At 55.6% G+C, this 19054-nt stretch overlaps 1 protein-coding gene across 2 annotated transcripts in view; it reads right to left on the bottom strand.

Annotated features, from left to right (window-relative positions):
- LDHD (lactate dehydrogenase D) overlaps nucleotides 1-19054 on the bottom strand; it is a 179521-nt gene that overhangs the window by 85111 nt on the left and 75356 nt on the right. For both annotated transcript variants that reach the window (XM_073659890.1, XM_073659891.1), the window contains exon 6: nucleotides 1760-1959. In XM_073659890.1, the coding sequence (XP_073515991.1) occupies nucleotides 1760-1959 (200 nt within the window). The remainder of the gene's footprint in view (nucleotides 1-1759; nucleotides 1960-19054) is intronic.

Below are 19054 nucleotides of genomic sequence, written 5' to 3'. Positions count from 1 at the left end.
GGGTCACAGACGTAGGAGGCAGGGGTCACAGACGTAGGAGGCAGGAGTCACAGACGTAGGAGGCAGGAGTCACAGACGTAGGAGGCAGGGGTCACAGACGTAGGAGGCAGGGGTCACAGACGTAGGAGGCAGGGGTCACAGACGTAGGAGGCAGGGGTCACAGACGTAGGAGGCAGGAGTCACAGACGTAGGAGGCAGGGGTCACAGACGTAGGAAGCGGGGGGGTCACAGACGTAGGAGGCAGGGGGGTCACAGACGTAGGAGGCAGGGGTCACAGACGTAGGAGGCAGGGGTCACAGACGTAGGAGGCAGGGGTCACAGACGTAGGAGGCAGGGGTCACAGACGTAGGAGGCAGGGGTCACAGACGTAGGAAGCGGGGGGGTCACAGACGTAGGAGGCAGGGGTCACAGACGTAGGAAGCGGGGGGGTCACAGACGTAGGAGGCAGGGGTCACAGACGTAGGAAGCGGGGGGGTCACAGACGTAGGAGGCAGGAGTCACAGACGTAGGAGGCAGGAGTCACAGACGTAGGAGGCAGGGGGGTCACAGACATAGGAGGCAGGGGTCACAGACATAGGAAGCGGGGGGGTCACAGACGTAGGAGGCAGGGGTCACAGACGTAGGAGGCAGGAGTCACAGACGTAGGAGGCAGGGGTCACAGACGTAGGAGGCAGGGGTCACAGACGTAGGAGGCAGGAGTCACAGACGTAGGAGGCAGGGGTCACAGACGTAGGAGGCAGGAGTCACAGACGTAGGAGGCAGGAGTCACAGACGTAGGAGGCAGGGGTCACAGACGTAGGAGGCAGGGGGGTCACAGATGTAGGAAGCGGGGACAGATGTAGGAGGCAGGGGGGTCACAGACGTAGGAGGCAGGAGTCACAGACGTAGGAGGCAGGGGTCACAGACGTAGGAGGCAGGGGTCACAGACGTAGGAGGCAGGGGTCACAGACGTAGGAGGCAGGAGTCACAGACGTAGGAAGCGGGGGGGTCACAGACGTAGGAGGCAGGAGTCACAGACGTAGGAGGCAGGGGTCACAGACGTAGGAGGCAGGAGTCACAGACGTAGGAGGCAGGGGTCACAGACGTAGGAAGCGGGGGGGTCACAGACGTATGAGGCAGGGGTCACAGACGTAGGAAGCGGGGGGGTCACAGACGTATGAGGCAGGAGTCACAGACGTAGGAGGGAGGGGTCACAGACGTAGGAGGCAGGGGTCACAGACGTAGGAAGCGGGGGGGTCACAGACGTATGAGGCAGGAGTCACAGACGTAGGAGGCAGGGGTCACAGACGTAGGAGGCAGGGGGGTCACAGACGTAGGAAGCGGGGGAGTCACAGACGTATGAGGCAGGAGTCACAGACGTAGGAGGCAGGGGTCACAGACGTAGGAGGCGGGGGTCACAGACGTAGGAGGCAGGGGGGTCACAGACGTAGGAAGCGGGGGAGTCACAGACGTAGGAGGAGGGGGGTCACAGATGTAGGAAGCGGGGGCAGATGTAGGAGGCGGGGGGTCACATACATATGAGGCGGGGGCAGATGTAGGAGGCGGGGGCAGATGTAGGAGGCGGGGGCAGATGTAGGAGGCGGGGGCAGATGTAGGAGGCGGGGGTCAGTGTGATCTGTGCCTACAGACCTGTCCGTGTGCACGTCCAGAGGCTTTGGAGATGGAGGGTGAACATCTAGACCCAGCCCCTGGTCGAACCTCAGGAATGGGGGAGATCATGAGCTGTGGCTTCTGGTATCACCACCTGCGGACCACTCACCAATCCTGGCGATGGGGATTCCACTCTGCAGGATCTGGACCGTGCTGTCCACCGCAGCCTGCACGCTGGGGAAGGCGCACACCGCGCACACAGTGGCCTCCGGCACGCCGTACAGGCGCAGCGTGGCTTCGGTTATAATGCCCAACGTTCCCTCTGAGCCCACAATCAGGCTGGTCAGGTTGTATCCAGCCGCCGTCTTCCTGCAGAAAGTGTAAACGGTTAGGGACAGGGCGCCGTGATAAAGGATTGACCGGGTCTCTAATGCCCTGTGCCCACGGTCAGGAGCGGCAGCGGGCTCGAAGCAGTGTGTCTATACAGCGTCCAGATGTTCCAGCACAGTGGATTCCTACAGATCCAGGTCCACTATGCGTCTCTGTGCACCTGCGGACCACCCGCAGACACGTACATGTGGGGCGTCTTTCAGGACCGCTGCATGTCCGTTTCTCTGGCGGTTCCGCATGTGAAAAAAAAAATCACGCTGCTCATTTGCATAAAAAGAGAGCGGAAGCCACGCGGCTGTTCACAGCGTCAGGGCCGCAGGCAGCACTGACCCTAATGGTTTCAGCACTAACACGGGAACATCAGAGGACGGTTCTGCCACCAGGATGGGATGTGCTGCCGATTTAACTCTCGTTTTACCAAAGGTGGTGAAAATCAGCAGCATAAATCCTTCTCTGGGTAGAAGCCGCTCATTTCCAGCTGTGGTTTGTGTGACATTTTGTGGAATTGCAACGCTTCTACTGTGATGCCAGAACATCCATGGAGTAACCACCACCGTCCCCAGAGAGGAGCCGTCACTGCCCTGACAGAACACTGCTTAGAGGGCAGCATGGCGCCCGTCCTCCTAAAAATGTAGAAGTGATAGCAGATGGGGAGTTTTCCTACGCAGGTCCAGTAATTGCCAACAGCAGCATCCGCTCAGGCAGCACCCGCTCAGGTAGCACCCGCTCAGGTAGCACCCGCCCAGGCAGCACCCGCCCAGGCAGCACCCGCCCAGGGAGCACCCGCTCAGGCAGCACCCACGCAGCACCCGCCCAGGCAGCACCCGCTCAGGGAGCACCCACCCAGGCAGCATCCGCCCAGGGAGCACCCAACCAGGCAGCACCCGCTCAGGCAGCACCCGCCCAGGCAGCACCCGCTCAGGGAGCACCCAACCAGGCAGCACCCAACCAGGCAGCATCCGCCCAGGGAGCACCCAACCAGGCAGCACCCAACCAGGCAGCACCCAACCAGGCAGCACCCGCCCAGGCAGCACCCGCTCAGGCAGCACCCACGCAGCACCCACCCAGGCAGCACCCGCCCACGCACCACCCGCTCAGGCAGCATCCTCTCAGGCAGCACCCGCCCAGGCAGCATCCGCTCAGGGAGCACCCGCTCAGGCAGCACCCACCCAAGCAGCACCCACCCAGGCAGCATCCACCCAGGCAGCACCCACTCACGCAGCACCCGCTCAGGCAGCATCCGCCCACGCAGCACCCGCTCAGGCAGCACCCGCCCAGGCAGCACCCGCTCAGGCAGCACCCATGCAGCACCCACCCAGGCAGCACCCGCCCACGCACCACCCGCTCAGGCAGCATCCTCTCAGGCAGCACCCGCCCAGGCAGCATCCGCTCAGGGAGCACCCGCTCAGGCAGCACCCACCCAAGCAGCACCCACCCAGGCAGCATCCACCCAGGCAGCACCCACTCACGCAGCACCCGCTCATGCAGCACCCGCTCAGGCAGCATCCGCTCAGGCAGCACCCGCTCAGGCAGCATCCGCTCAGGCAGCACCCGCCCACGCAGCACCCGCTCAGGCAGCATCCGCTCAGGCAGCACCCGCCCAGGGAGCACCCGCCCAGGGAGCACCCAACCAGGCAGCACCCGCTCAGGCAGCACCCGCCCAGGGAGCACCCAACCAGGCAGCACCCGCCCAGGCAGCACCCGCCCACGCACCACCCGCTCAGGCAGCATCCTCTCAGGCAGCACCCGCCCAGGCAGCATCCGCTCAGGGAGCACCCGCTCAGGCAGCACCCACCCAGGCAGCATCCACCCAGGCAGCACCCACTCACGCAGCACCCGCTCAGGCAGCATCCGCCCACGCAGCACCCGCTCAGGCAGCATCCGCTCAGGCAGCACCCGCCCAGGCAGAATCTGCTCAGGCAGCATCCGCTCAGGCAGCACCCGTCCAGGCAGCACCCGCCCAGGCAGCACCCGCCCAGGGAGCACCCAACCAGGCAGCACCCGCTCAGGCAGCACCCGCCCAGGGAGCACCCGCTCAGGCAGCACCCGCTCAGGCAGCACCCGCCCAGGGAGCACCCAACCAGGCAGCACCCGCCCAGGCAGCACCCGCCCAGGCAGCACCCGCCCAGGCAGCACCCGCCCAGACAGCACCCACCCAAGCAGCACCCACCCAGGCAGCATCCACCCAGGCAGCACCCACTCACGCAGCACCCGCTCAGGCAGCATCCGCCCACGCAGCACCCGCTCAGGCAGCATCCGCTCAGGCAGCACCCGCCCACGCAGCACCCGCTCAGGCAGCATCCGCTCAGGCAGCACCCGCTCAGGCAGCACCCGCTCAGGGAGCATCCGCACAGGGAGCATCCGATCAGATCAGTTGTCATGTGCCCGAAAAAGATACGGGCTCAGCGCCGGAGGCCGCATCAAAGGGGGAGACACGACCTATGATGTACCTATACGTCATAGGTCGTGACGGGGTTAAAAACTGATGAGCTAAATCCTTTTAAGCTCTATGTAGAAACAGGAGGTCAATTTTCCCAGTATGAGTCAATGCAAAAGTCCCTAGTGGGGGAAGAGGGAGCAGCTGGGTCACGAGGTGAAGAGAGGAATGATTCATGCAGGGACAAGAGACTTCCTGTTTCTACACAGAACAGAGAAAAGAGGAGAATTATCTGGGTAGAAAGGGAAAATGAGCAATTGTCAGTCCACAGCGCTGTATAATATGATGACTGCAATATGTTGAAGAGAATGTGTTCGCCATCGTCCTTCCTGAGCCGTCTATATTAGAACAGGTCATAGGAAGAGGAATACAACGACACCTTGATGTCTGCGATCCGATATCTTATTCCAGAGAAATGCATGTTTTTCTTATATGTAAATGAGCTTGTAAAGATCTGAGGTTGTGGGTTGTAAGTAATCACCTCGGCAGGTTAACAATGCAGCAATATTTTATTAATCACCTCCGTGGTAATAAAGCAATTCCAGGTAAATGGCCAAAATACAGTCCTAACCCAGTCCTCAAGTTCCCAACCTGGGATCAGTAGTTCCACTGGCTTTGTATCAGGCCATACTCACTGTCTCCCAACTTTTAGTTGGCCCACAGATCTCGTATCTCCCTCCAGTATAGTCTGTAGTCACAGTCCGTGATCCTCGAGACGACAGATAAAACAATGAAAGCACAGGTATCCAGCAACAGTCCTTCAAGTTTAGATCCAAATAACATATCCACACTGTAGCACCCTTATCCAGCCCAGTTGGTACTGATCTCAATATCCCATCGATCCATTCATGGTCCAGAACCACAGTCTCTCCTATTCCTTTGATGTCCTTCCACACAACCCCTCACTAAAATGTGGCACCCTGCTATTTCAGGTACCACAGGACCCAAAAGGGTGCATGGACGGACTTCTCCATAAGAGGCCCTCACTACATAACAGACACCTCCACCCTTCCACCTCAGACCACCAGAGGGAGCCCTGTTAGGGATATATATACTGGAGGGTGGAGTTAGGTAGGCAGAGTGTGCTGGCACTGACACCAGTGAAGAAGCAGCACATGAGCTGCTGTGTTGAGGGCTCCGAGTGTGGCCGAGGCAAGGAGAGAGGAGCATCTGAAGCTCACCCCAGGACACAAGCCGGACATCAGGTCCGCGCCTACATGGTCCTCCACACTCAGTAGGGACAACCGGCATACCAGCAGGATTCCAGACCCCTGGTCAACCTGAAGCTACCACCATTTTACAGAACTAGGAACCACGAAGGTCCCAGCATCCAGGGATAGTGGTAGCCGGAGAAAACTTCTATTACCAAGCAGACAGGTGAGAGAGTGAAACAGCATAGAAGCTAGGCCTAGTTTCAGGCTGGTCAGAAGCTTCAGAGTGAGAGGAAGAAACGGATCAGGAGGCCTTATACCCGCTCACTGGGGAGAGTCCAGAAGTGCACCCTTCCTATCAAGTACCCTGGACCGTACCTGCCGTCTACACCAGTAAAGGTACTGAAGCGAACCCCCTGTGTGCGTGTCCGTCATTCCCCCTGACCCGACCGGGCCACCTCTCACCTGCATCCCTTTCATCAACCCTGCCCCGGGGGCCTGCTCGGCCTGTGGGGAGCAGAGACATCCCAGCTGCCATCCCATCACCCCCGGAGGTCTGCAGCAGCGCTGGTACCCATTACCAGGAGCCACAGGTGGCGTCACAAGACAAAACTGTTAACAAAACCCCTTTTAAAGAGTGACCCCTGGGTACGGGCCAGGGAGCCGACTGCCGTGACATCCCACAGAACGTCAAGGCCCGGGTACCGAGTAACCCCCGTATCCCCCCTGGGCGAGTCAAAAACATGTGTCCTTTTTCTTCCCTTGGCTCAGCCCCCTCAAAAGGTCAGAAGTGATGACACCCTCCCCCTTAAGCATTTACTTTAGCTGAAACAATGAAGAATATTCCAAGAGCCTTCACCTGAGACTGCGGGTAAGACCTCCTGTGGTGACGGCTCCACTGTGTCCACAATCAACACTCACACAATGAGATTATTTGCTTTGGAACAATGGTTAGAGGCTCCTGAGATACTGATGAGATTAGTGGAATGCTGGACACTTTACAAGTTATATTAGTGTACATAAAGTGACGAGCAAGCAGAACATTAATAAAGCACAGCCGGCAATCTCTAATAAAACACAATAATAATATTGACGAAAATGGTGCTCCTTGCTGGAAAAGTCTCAGTCTTTAGTAAGTGGCCACTTCCTCACAGAGCAGTTCCAGGCTATGGGCGGGGCATATATCTGCATGAGACTCCGCCTCCATAGCTTATTTTACAGTGTGATGTATGATGGCCGCTCCCTGCTCTCACTGCAGAGCTGTGTGTGATTATACCGGACACATCTGGAGCTTCCATCTCACAGGAAGAAGGGGCTGTAATGTTACAATACAGCAGAGCTCAGAGAGCTGTTTGTAAGAAGGCAAAGTTCATTTCTCCTGTTCTCTGTTAGTTACGTGTCTCACACTGGTCATGCCCCTTTTTATTTAAAATAACCTCTGGAGGCGGAGTTATCTTCCTGACAACATCCTGCCCATAGCCCTGAACACCTCATTTACATATAAGAAGAACGCAAATTTCTCTGGAATACGACATCAGATCGCAGATATCAGTGTCAACGTGAGGGAAGGAACAAGTGTACAACGACGGGAAGAGGGGGAAATGGGGAGTGGAGACCCCTAGGCAGATCTAATCTCACCCTGACTACCCTAACGTCCCTATATAGGTTCTGCATTTATCGCCGAGCAGGAAACCTAATCCTTGACTGTCCCTAGAGCTAGGTCCGAGGTAGGGAGGGGACGGGGTGAACACTAGTCAGGCCCCACTGTAACTAAAGACAACAAGGTAAACAAACAAAGGGGATACACTTAGCTTGAGAAGACACCAGAGAGATAACGCCAAGGGAAGTCCAAGAAGAAACTAGTTGACTACTAGTACTCCAGACATGGACAGAGGAACATAGAACTATCACCGGTGACTCTCTGGAGACACAGAATTTTTCACTAACAAGCAAGGGTGTCGATTAGCAGCAGAAGGTGGAGGTTGCTGCTGGGTCCTAAAGGAAGAAGGAAATCAATACACTACAGAGGTGAGAGGATCAAAAAGGTGTCTGCAATGCCAAGCGCAGTGACCTTCTACTGCCAGACCCAGAGCGACTGTCTGTCACACTTGATGCACCCGTGACAGTACCCCCCTCTACGAGTGGCCTCCGGACACTCAGGACCAGGTTTCTCAGGATGAGAGGTGTGGAACGAACGAACCAGCCTAGGGGTGTTCACCACTGATGCCGAAACTCACATACTCTCCTCTGGACTATAACCCCTCCAGTGCACCAAGTACTGTAGGGAACGACTCCACAATCCTCAAAAGAGGTTCTACTTATTTCTTGAGCAGAGACCTGTGAAACACAATGTGGATCTTAAGGGCCTTAGTAGCTCAAGACCAATAAATCTAGGTCCCAGCTTCCAGGAAGGAACCTTCAACTTAATATTCCTGGTAGACACCACACAAAGTCATTCACACTCATTGAATCTCATCAAGAGAATGCCAAGAGTGTGCAAAGCAGTCATCAAAGCAAAAGGTGGCTACTTTGAAGAACCTAGAATATAAGACATATTTTCAGTTGTTTCACACTTTTTTGGTAAGTATATAATTCCACATGTGGTAATTCATAGTTTTGATGCCTTCAGTGTGAATGTACAATTTTCATAGTCAGGAAAATACAGAAAAATCTTTAAATGAGAGGGTGTGTCCAAACTTTTGGTCTGTACTGTATATACAGCCACCACTAGGAGGAGCTCACTGCACATGGATGTATATACAGCCACCACTAGGAGGAGCTCCCTGCACATGGATTTATATGCAGCCACCACTAGGAGGAGCACCTTGCACATGGATGTATATACAGCCACCACTAGGAGGAGCTCCCTGCACATGGATGTATATCCTGCCACCACCAGGAGGAGCTCACTGCACATGGATGTATATCCTGCCACCACTAGGAGGAGCTCCCTGCACATGGATGTAAATACAGCCACCACTAGGAGGAGCTCCCTGCACATGGATTTATATGCAGCCACCACTAGGAGGAGCACCTTGCACATGGATGTATATACAGCCACCACTAGGAGGAGCACCCTGCACATGGATGTATATACAGCCACCACTAGGAGGAGCACCCTGCACATAGATGCATATGCAGCCACCGCTAGGAGGAGCACCCTGCACATGGATGTATATACAGCCACCACTAGGAGGAGCTCACTGCACATGGATGTATATCCTGCCACCACTAGGAGGAGCTCACTGCACATTGATGTATATCCTGCCACCACTAGGAGGAGCTCACTGCACATGGATGTATATCCTGCCACCACTAGGAGGAGCACCCTGCACATGGATGTATATACAGCCACCACTAGGAGGTGCTCCCTGCACATGGATGTATATACAGCCACCACTAGGAGGAGCACCCTGCACATGGGTGTATATGCAGCCACCACTAGGAGGTGCTCCCTGCACATGGATGTATATACAGCCTCCAGTATGTATGAGTACAGTGAAGCACGGCGGAGACTCGGTGATGTCTACAGTGAAACAAGGCAGGGAGCTGAGCTGTATATTGCCTCCGGTAATAATGTATTTGTAACATACCTGGCAGCGTCCTTGCATAGTGGTCCATCTCCCACTGTGCAAGAGCGCGCACTTGATTTCCAGTCCAGACTGCCACTCTGGCTTCTTTCCATATGGTCTGCTTTTCTCTGTTTTGGCTGCTTAGGGCGACGCCTGCTGAACTTCCTGTTTCTTGTAGCTGCTGCAGACACACCCCTAATGCATCCTATTGCTGTCTGTCGCCTTGCAGTATCAGTTCCGGTGTCTGAACTGTGTCCTGTCTGCACTCTAGCCAGCTGTCTTTCTGCCTTTCCTGGAGGCTGTATTTCCAGGCCCGTGTGAACACGCTCTTAGCCTGTTCGTCCCGCCCCACACACATTTGGGTAATGTGTGTGGGTAGCGCTCTAGTCCTCCTGCCCGAAGAGACTACTGCCCACCCAGAATCCACACAGGATGACTACGCTCTCCGGAATACTTCTCTCAACCTCAAGAGGCAGTCCAGACGTGCTAGGCGTAGAGGCAAGCCGTCACGCCAGGGTCTGTCCTCCCAAAGACCTCCTGACCCCAACCTTGAAGTCCCTGCTGAAGCTTCACTTCCCAGTATCCCGGAGCAGCCCCGACGGGTAATGTGTGTTGGTAGCGCACCAGTTCTCCTGCCCGAAGAGACTTCTGCCCACCTAGAATCCACACAGGAGGACTTCCTGCACCCGGTATCTGATGCTTCACCCACTTTAACCGGTGAACCTGTCCAAGGGTACTCCGAAGCAGTGATTACCTCAGAGTCTGTGCACCTCTACAACCTGGCGGAGGACCCCCTGTTGCCTCCTGAATCCTCCGGGATACCACTCGATGACAAATGGAGAGAGACTTCCCTACACCCGGTACCCGATACTTCATCTGCTCCGTCCTGTGAGCTTGACAAAGGGTACCTCAAAGTGGTAGTTACCCCCGAGTCTCTACACCCCTCCGACCAGGCGGAGGACCTCCAGTTGTCTCCTGAACCCTTCGGGGTGCTACCTGGTAGCGAATGAACAGAGACTTTCCTATACTCTGCACCTGATACCTCGCCCGCTTCGTCCATTGAGTCTGACCTAGTGTACTCCGAAGCAGAGGTTACCCCCAAGTCTCTGCACTCTTCCGACCCGGCAGAGGACCTCCAGTTGTTCCTGAATCCTCCGGGGTACCACCAGATAACAAAGGAACAGTGACTTTTCTACACCTTGCACCTGATACCTCGCCCATTTCATCCTGTGAGCTTGACAAGATGTACCCCGAAGCAGAGGTTACCCCCGAGTCTCTGCACCCCTCCAACTCGGCGGAGGACTTCCAGTTGTCTCCTGAACCCTCTGGGGTGCTACCTGATAATAAGTGGAGAGAGACTTCCTTGTGTGCTGTTCCTGGTACTCCACCCGTTTTGTCTGGTGCTGAGGATGGCTGGATAGGAGGTAGCATCCTAGCTACCCAGATGAGACCAGTGCAAGAGCGCGCACTTGATTTCCAGGCCAGACTGCCACTTTGGCTTCTTTCCATTCTGTCTGTTTTGCTCTGCTTTGGTTGCTTAGGGCGATGCCCGCTGAACTTCCTGTTTCTTGTAGCTGCTGCAGACACACCCCTAATGCGTCCTCAGCCTATTGCTGTCTGTCACCTGGTATTTAACCAGCTCCTCCTTGGAATCCATGCCTGAGCATCTTGTTCTGTCAGTTGGCTTCTTGTCACTGATGTGCCAGGTCCTGTCTATGTTTCCTGCCTTGCAGTATCAGTTCCGGTGTCTGAACTGTGTCCTGTCTGCACTCTAGCCAGCTGTCTTTCTGCCTTTCCTGGAGGCTGTATTTCCAGGTCCGTGTGAACACGCTCTTAGCCTGTTCGTCCCGCCCTATGGGGGCCGCATACCCAGACTCGCTCCGGTATCTCGCTACAGTAACAGTTCCTGTCTGAACTGTCTCCTAACCTGCTTCCTGTTTTTCTCTATGCCCGTACCTTCCCTTTCTCCTGCATTGTCTGAACCAGCACTTGGCTTTACCTTGGCTCGTTCCTGTATTTGTTGCAGTAACAATTCCTGTCTGAACTGTCTCCTAACCTGTCTCCTGTTTTTCTCTATGCCCGTACCTTCCCTTTTTCTGCAGAGTCTGAACCTGCACCTAACTCCTACTCGTTGTCGCTGTACTTCTGTTTGTGAGTTTAGAGTCCACTCGCTACTTCACTGCAAGTATCTTGTGTGTATCTGGTTCTGCCTTTCCCTTCCTGTCTGTTCTGTGTGAACAGAGCCCTGTCCCCTCTGCTCTACCTTGCTCACCGCTCCGGCGGTTCTTGCCTGCTCTGCATTGCTCACCGCTCTGGCGGTTCTTGCCTGCTCTGCCTTGCTCACCGCTCCGGCGGTTCTTGCCTGCTCTGCCTTGCTCACCGCTCCAGCAGTTCTCGCTCTGCTCTGACCCTTTGCTCGCTGCTCCGGCGGTTCTCGCTCTGCTCTGACCCTTTGCTCGCTGCTCCGGCGGTTCTCGCTCTGCTCTGAACCTTTGCTCGCTGCTCCGGCGGTTCTCGCTCTGCTCTGACCCCTTGCTCGCTGCTCCGGCGGTTCTCGCTCTGCTCTGACCCTTTGCTCGCTGCTCCGGCAGTCTCGCTCTGCTCTGACCCTTTGCTTGCTGCTCCGGCAGTCTCGCTCTGCTCTGACCCTTTGCTTGCTGCTCCGGCAGTCTCGCTCTGCTCTGACCCTTTGCTCGCTGCTCCGGCAGTCTCGCTCTGCTCTGACCCTTTGCTCGCCGCTCCAGGCGGCCTCGTCCTGCTCTACTCTCGCTCACCGCTCTTGGCGGTCTAGTCTTGCTCTGCTCTTGCTCACCGCTCTGGGTGGCCTCACTCTGCTGTGTTTGTCCACCGCATCTGCGGTTCTGCTCCTGAGTCCCAGTCTGTACTGGGTCCTATCCACTCTGTGCTCCAACCTGTCGTACCTGCCAGTACCTCCCTGCCTGCATACCAGTCGTGCTTACCAGCATCTACCCGTCTGCATACCAGCCGTGTCTGCCTATACCCACCAGTCTGTGTGCCAGCCTAACCTGCCTGTTCCTGTATTCCCCGGTGTGGGTCAACAGCCGTGTCCGGGGTCTGACCTGGAGTAGCACCTGGTCCCTCTGCTCGGTTCCTCCTTGGTGCACTGGCGTCGTATGCCGTCGTGCGACCTTGGTCGGATCGGGTGGATACTTAGTTACGTCCCTCCAGGCATTCACTCTCCGGTACGGTCCAGTGGAATCACTACTTATACACGCACACGCCAGTCAGTCCGGGCGTGTGCATTACAGCATGCTCAGGCCATGGTTCCCGTTGAGCCCCACGGCCTTCGCTCTCTGAGACGTTTTCCAGCGAATACGTGCATCTAGAAGAAATTAATTTTTTTGCTACAAGCTGAGTTCCAGGCGAATTACGCACCCGTCCAGATGGAGCTTTCTGCACCCGTTCCTGCGGATCCGCCACGGTACTATGGGGATCCAAGACAGAGTCATGCATTTGTGGAGCAATGCATGCTACACTTCAAGTTTTACCCTCTTTATTTTCCCACCGATCGGGTTAAGGTGGGATTCATGATGTCTTACCTAGTGGGTGATGCCTTGAAATGGATCACCCCCCTATGGGACGCTCAGGATCCTATCGTCCTGGACCTGCAGGCCTTCCTGGTGGCCTTTCTAATGGTCTTTGATGACCCTAACCCGGAAGGCCCTGCTGAAGCTTCACTTCCCAATATCCCGGAGCAGCCCCGATGGGTAATGTGTGTGGGTAGCGCTCTAGTCCTCCTGCCCGAAGAGACTACTGTCCACCCAGAATCCATACAGGATGACTACACTCTCCGGAATACTTCTCTCAACCTCAAGAGGCAGTCCAGACGTGCTAGGCGTATAGGCAAGCTGTCACGCCAGGGTCTGTCCTCCCAAAGACCTCCTGACCCCAACCTTGAAGTCCCTGCTGAAGCTTCACTTCCCAGTATCCCGGAGCAGCCCCGACGGGTAATGTGCGTTGGTAGCGCACCAGTTCTCCTGCCCGAAGAGAATTCTGCCCACCTAGAATCCACACAGGAGGACTTCCTGCACCCGGTATCTGATGCTTCACCCACTTTAACCGGTGAACCTGTCCAAGGGTACTCCGAAGCAGTGATTACCTCAGAGTCTGTGCACCTCTACAACCTGGCGGAGGACCCCCTGTTGCCTCCTGAATCCTCCGGGATACCACTTGATGACAAATGGAGAGAGACTTCCCTACACCCGGTACCCGATACTTCATCTGCTCCGTCCTGTGAGCTTGACAAAGGGTACCTCAAAGTGGTAGTTACCCCTGAGTCTCTACACCCCTCCGACCAGGCGGAGGACCTCCAGTTGTCTCCTGAACCCTTCGGGGTGCTACCTGGTAGCGAATGGACAGAGACTTTCCTATACTCTGCACCTGATACCTCGCCCGCTTCGTCCATTGAGTCTGACCTAGTGTACTCCGAAGCAGAGGTTACCCCCAAGTCTCTGCACTCTTCCGACCCGGCAGAGGACCTCCAGTTGTTCCTGAATCCTCCGGGGTACCACCAGATAACAAAGGGACAGTGACTTTTCTACACCTTGCACCTGATACCTCGCCCATTTCATCCTGTGAGCTTGACAAGATGTACCCCGAAGCAGAGGTTACCCCCGAGTCTCTGCACCCCTCCAACCTCGCGGAGGACTTCCAGTTGTCTCCTGAACCCTCTGGGGTGCTACCTGATAATAAGTGGAGAGAGACTTCCTTGTGTGCTGTTCCTGGTACTCCACCCGTTTTGTCTGGTGCTGAGGATGGCTGGATAGGAGGTAGCATCCTAGCTACCCAGATGAGACCAGTGCAAGAGCGCGCACTTGATTTCCAGGCCAGACTGCCACTTTGGCTTCTTTCCATTCTGTCTGTTTTGCTCTGCTTTGGTTGCTTAGGGCGATGCCCGCTGAACTTCTTGTTTCTTGTAGCTGCTGCAGACACACCCCTAATGCGTCCTCAGCCTATTGCTGTCTGTCACCTGGTATTTAAACCAGCTCCTCCTTGGAATCCATGCCTGAGCATCTTGTTCTGTCAGTTGGCTTCTTGTCACTGATGTGCCAGGTCCTGTCTATGTTTCCTGCCTTGCAGTATCAGTTCCGGTGTCTGAACTGTGTCCTGTCTGCACTCTAGCCAGCTGTCTTTCTGCCTTTCCTGGAGGCTGTATTTCCAGGCCCGTGTGAACACGCTCTTAGCCTGTTCGTCCCGCCCTATGGGGGCCGCATACCCAGACTCGCTCCGGTATCTCGCTACAGTAACAGTTCCTGTCTGAACTGTCTCCTAACCTGCTTCCTGTTTTTCTCTATGCCCGTACCTTCCCTTTCTCCTGCATTGTCTGAACCAGCACTTGGCTTTACCTTGGCTCGTTCCTGTATTTGTTGCAGTAACAATTCCTGTCTGAACTGTCTCCTAACCTGTCTCCTGTTTTTCTCTATGCCCGTACCTTCCCTTTTTCTGCAGAGTCTGAACCTGCACCTAACTCCTACTCGTTGTCGCTGTACTTCCGTTTGTGAGTTTAGAGTCCACTCGCTACTTCACTGCAAGTATCTTGTGTGTATCTGGTTCTGCCTTTCCCTTCCTGTCTGTTCCGTGTGAACAGAGCCGTGTCCCCTCTGCTCTGCCTTGCTCACCGCTCCGGCGGTTCTTGCCTGCTCTGCCTTGCTCACCGCTCTGGCGGTTCTTGCCTGCTCTGCCTTGCTCACCGCTCCGGCGGTTCTTGCCTGCTCTGCCTTGCTGACCGCTCTGGCGGTTTTCGCTCTGCTCTGACCCTTTGCTCGCCGCTCCGGCGATTCTCGCTCTGCTCTGACCCTTTGCTCGCCGCTCCCGCGGTTCTCGCTCTGCTCTGACCCTTTGCTCGCCGCTCCCGCGGTTCTCGCTCTGCTCTGACCCTTTGCTCGCCGCTCCCGCGGTTCTCGCTCGGCTCTGACCCTTTGCTCGCCGCTCCCGCGGTTCTCGCTCTGCTCTGACCCTTTGCTCGCCGCTCCGGCGGTTCTCGCTCTGCTCTGACCCTTTGCTCGCCGCTCCGGCGGTTCTTGCTCTGCTCTGACCCTTTGCTCGCCGCTCCAGGCGGCCTCGTCTTGCTCTGCTCTGACCCTTTGCTCGCCGCTCCAGGCGGCCTCGTCTTGCTCTGCTCTCGCTCACCGCTCTTGGTGGTCTCGTCTTGCTCTGCTCTTGCTCTGCTCTTGCTCACCGCTCTGGGCGACCTCACTCTGCTGTGTTTGTCCACCGCATCTGCGGTTCTGTTCCTGAGTCCTAGTCTGTACTGGGTCCTATCCACTCTGTGCTCCAACCTGTCGTACCTGCCAGTACCTCCCTGCCTGCATACCAGTCGTGCTTACCAGCATCTACCCGTCTGCATACCAGCCGTGTCTGCCTATACCCACCAGTCTGTGTGCCAGCCTAACCTGCCTGTTCCTGTATTCCCCGGTGTGGATCAACAGCCGTGTCCGGGGTCTGACCTGGAGTAGCACCTGGTCCCTCTGCTCGGATCCTCCTTGGTGCACTGGCGTCGTATGCCGTCGTGCGACCTTGGATACTTAGTTACGCCCCTCCAGGCATTCACTCTCCGGTACGGTCCAGTGGAATCACTACTTATACACGCACACGCCAGTCAGTCCGGGCGTGTGCATTACAGTATTAGTATATTATCCATCCTCTGCATCAGGTGTTCACCTAAACAATGGTACCCTGCCGAAACCATCATATCAACCTTACCAAAAAATCCTTTTCTGTTACATGGGATTCATAGGATTATATTAAAGGGAATGTCATAGAAAATATTAAAAATCTCTGAAGTCACTCGCCCCTCCCTCCTTCCCTCTGCCATTTGCAATCTGAGCTGACACTTAGATGTAGGATTGTACAATAGAATACAAGTAGGAAATTGAATGGTGAACCAGCTTAATTAACATGCAAGAGCTGACAGTCTAGTGAATTACACAGTTTAACATATGGGCCAGGTGACTGAACAAGGATCTGTATTGTGTATAGAAAAAAAGAGTACAGATTGAATAGACAGGAAAAGGCTTGTTAAGGATAAAAGGGAATATCGCACACTCTTTAGAAATAGCTATTGTCTTTCACAGGTGCACATTCCTTTAATCCACACATATTTGCTGGACACTAAGGCACCGAAACAAAATCTAGAATATTGGAGTTTCTATAAACCCGATAGGGATGGGATATACATTTTCATCACCGGGGCAAGGTGGGGAAGAATATGCATATTGTAACATACCTGGCGGCATCCTTGCATAGTGGTCCATCTCCCACTGTGCAAGAGCGCGCACTTGATCTCCAGTCCAGGGTGTCTCTCTGGCTTCCCTCCATGCTGTCTGTTTGCTTCTGTGTCTGCTGCTTATGGGCGGTGCCCGATCACTTCCTGCTTTTTGTACCTGCTGCAGGCACACCCTTTGTGCGTCCTCAGCCTATTGCTGTCTGTCACCTGGTATTTAAACCAGCTGCCCCATTAACCCATGCCTGAGCATCTTGCCCTGTCAGTTGGCTTTTGTCTCTGACATGCCAGGTCCTGTCTATGTTACCTGTCTTGCAGTATCTGTTCCCATGTCTGTACTGTGTCCTATCTGTGTACCTTAACCTGCAGTCTGTACTCGTTCCTTGCCTGTTCGTTCTGCCTTCCTGGAGGCTGTATTTCCAGGCCAGTCTGAACACGCTCCTTGCCTGTACGTCCCGCCTCTCTGGGGGCCGTATTCCCAGACCCGCTCCTGTATCCCGCTGCAGTGTCGGTCTCCTCCGTACACTCAGTTCCAGTCTGAACTCTCTCCTATCTTTTACCTGTTTTTTCTCTATGTCCGTTCCTTTCCTTTTTCTGCAGAGTCTGAACTCGTACCTACTCCTGCTCGTTGTCACTGTACTTCCGTTTGTGAGTTTGTGGTCCACTCGCTACTTCTCTGCAAGTACCCTGTGGGTATCTGGTTCTGCCTTTCCCTTCTAGTCTGTTCCGTGTGAACAGAGCCCTGTTCCTTCCGCGTCTGCGGTTTTCGCTTTGCTCTGCTCTGTCCACCGCGTCTGCGGTTTTCGCTTTGCTCAGCTCTGTCCGCCGCGTCTGCGGTTTTCGCTTTGCTCAGCTCTGTCCGCCGCGTCTGCGGTTTTCGCCTTGCTCAGCTCTGTCCGCCGCGTCTGCGGTTTTCGCTTTGCTCAGCTCTGTCCGCCGCGTCTGCGGTTTTCGCTTTGCTCAGCTCTGTCCGCCGCGTCTGCGGTTTTCGCTTTGCTCAGCTCTGTCCACCGCGTCTGCGGTTTTCGCTTTGCTCAGCTCTGTCCACCGCGTCTGCGGTTTTCGCTTTGCTCAGCTCTGTCCACCGCGTCTGCGGTTTTCGCTTTGCTCAGCTCTGTCCACCGCGTCTGCGGTTTTCGCTTTGCTCAGCTCTGTCCGCCGCGTCTGCGGTTTTCGCTTTGCTCAGCTGTCCGCCGCGTCTGCGGTTTTCGCCTTGCTCAGCTCTGTCCGCCGCGTCTGCGGTTTTCGCTTTGCTCAGCTCTGTCCGCCGCGTCTGCGGTTTTCGCTTTGCTCAGCTCTGTCCGCCGCGTCTGCGGTTTTCGCTTTGCTCAGCTCTGTCCACCGCGTCTGCGGTTTTCGCTTTGCTCAGCTCTGTCCACAGCGTCTGCGGTTTTCGCTTTGCTCAGCTCTGTCCACCGCGTCTGCGGTTTTCGCTTTGCTCAGCTCTGTCCGCCGCGTCTGCGGTTTTCGCTTTGCTCAGCTCTGTCCGCCGCGTCTGCGGTTTTCGCTTTGCTCAGCTCTGTCCACCGCGTCTGCGGTTTTCGCTTTGCTCAGCTCTGTCCACCGCGTCTGCGGTTTTCGCTTTGCTCAGCTCTGTCCACCGCGTCTGCGGTTTTCGCTTTGCTCAGCTCTGTCCACCGCGTCTGCGGTTTTCGCTTTGCTCAGCTCTGTCCACCGCGTCTGCGGTTTTCGCTTTGCTCAGCTCTGTCCACCGCGTCTGCGGTTTTCGCTTTGCTCAGCTCTGTCCACCGCGTCTGCGGTTTTCGCTTTGCTCAGCTCTGTCCGCCGCGTCTGCGGTTTTCGCTTTGCTCAGCTCTGTCCACCGCGTCTGCGGTTTTCACTTTGCTCAGCTCTGTCCACCGCGTCTGCGGTTTTCGCTTTGCTCAGCTCTGTCCACCGCGTCTGCGGTTTCGAATTTGTCTCCCAGTCTGTACTGGACCCTACCCAGCTTGTGCTCTAGTCTGCCTGTTCCTGTATTCCCCGGTGTGGGACTACAGCCGTGTCCGGAGTCTGACCTGGAGTAGACCCTGGTTCCTCTGCTCGGTTCCTCCCTGGTGCACTGGCGTCGTATGCCGTCGTGCGACCTTGGTCGGATCGGGCAGATACTTAGTTACGCCCCTCCAGGCACTCTCCGGTTCATGGCACAGTGGAATCACTACATAAACACGCACACGCCAGTCAGTCCGGGCGTGTGCATAACAGCATGCTCAGGCCATGGTTCCCGTTGAGCCCCACGGCCTTCGCTCTCTGAGAAGTTTTCCAGCGAATACATGCATTAAAATAAATAAATACATTTTTTTTTTCCTTAGCTGAGTTCCAGGCAATTACGCACCCGTCCAGATGGATCTATCAGCTCTCGTTCCTGCGGATCCGCCACGTTACTATGGGGATCCAAGACAGTGTCGTGCATTTGTGGAGCAATGCATGCTACACTTTAAGGCCTACCCTCTCTATTTTCCTTCCGATTGGGCTAAAGTGGCCTTTATGATTGACTACCTAGCGGGTGATGCCTTGAAATGGGTCACCCCCCTATGGGAAGCATGGGATCCTGTCGTCCTTGACCTGCAGGCCTTCCTGGTGGCCTTTCGTATGGTCTTCGAGGACCCTAACCCTGAAGCCCCTGCTGAAGCTTCACTTCCCAATATCCCAGAGCAGCCCCGACGGGTAATGT

The sequence above is a fragment of the Phyllobates terribilis genome, unplaced genomic scaffold (genome assembly GCF_046119375.1).
Source record: "Phyllobates terribilis strain yellow unplaced genomic scaffold, ASM4611937v1 Scaffold_14__1_contigs__length_39327217, whole genome shotgun sequence".
NCBI lineage: Eukaryota > Metazoa > Chordata > Amphibia > Anura > Dendrobatidae > Phyllobates > Phyllobates terribilis.
Note: the sequence above shows the minus strand (reverse complement) of the source record. Positions and strands in the feature narration are given on the sequence as shown.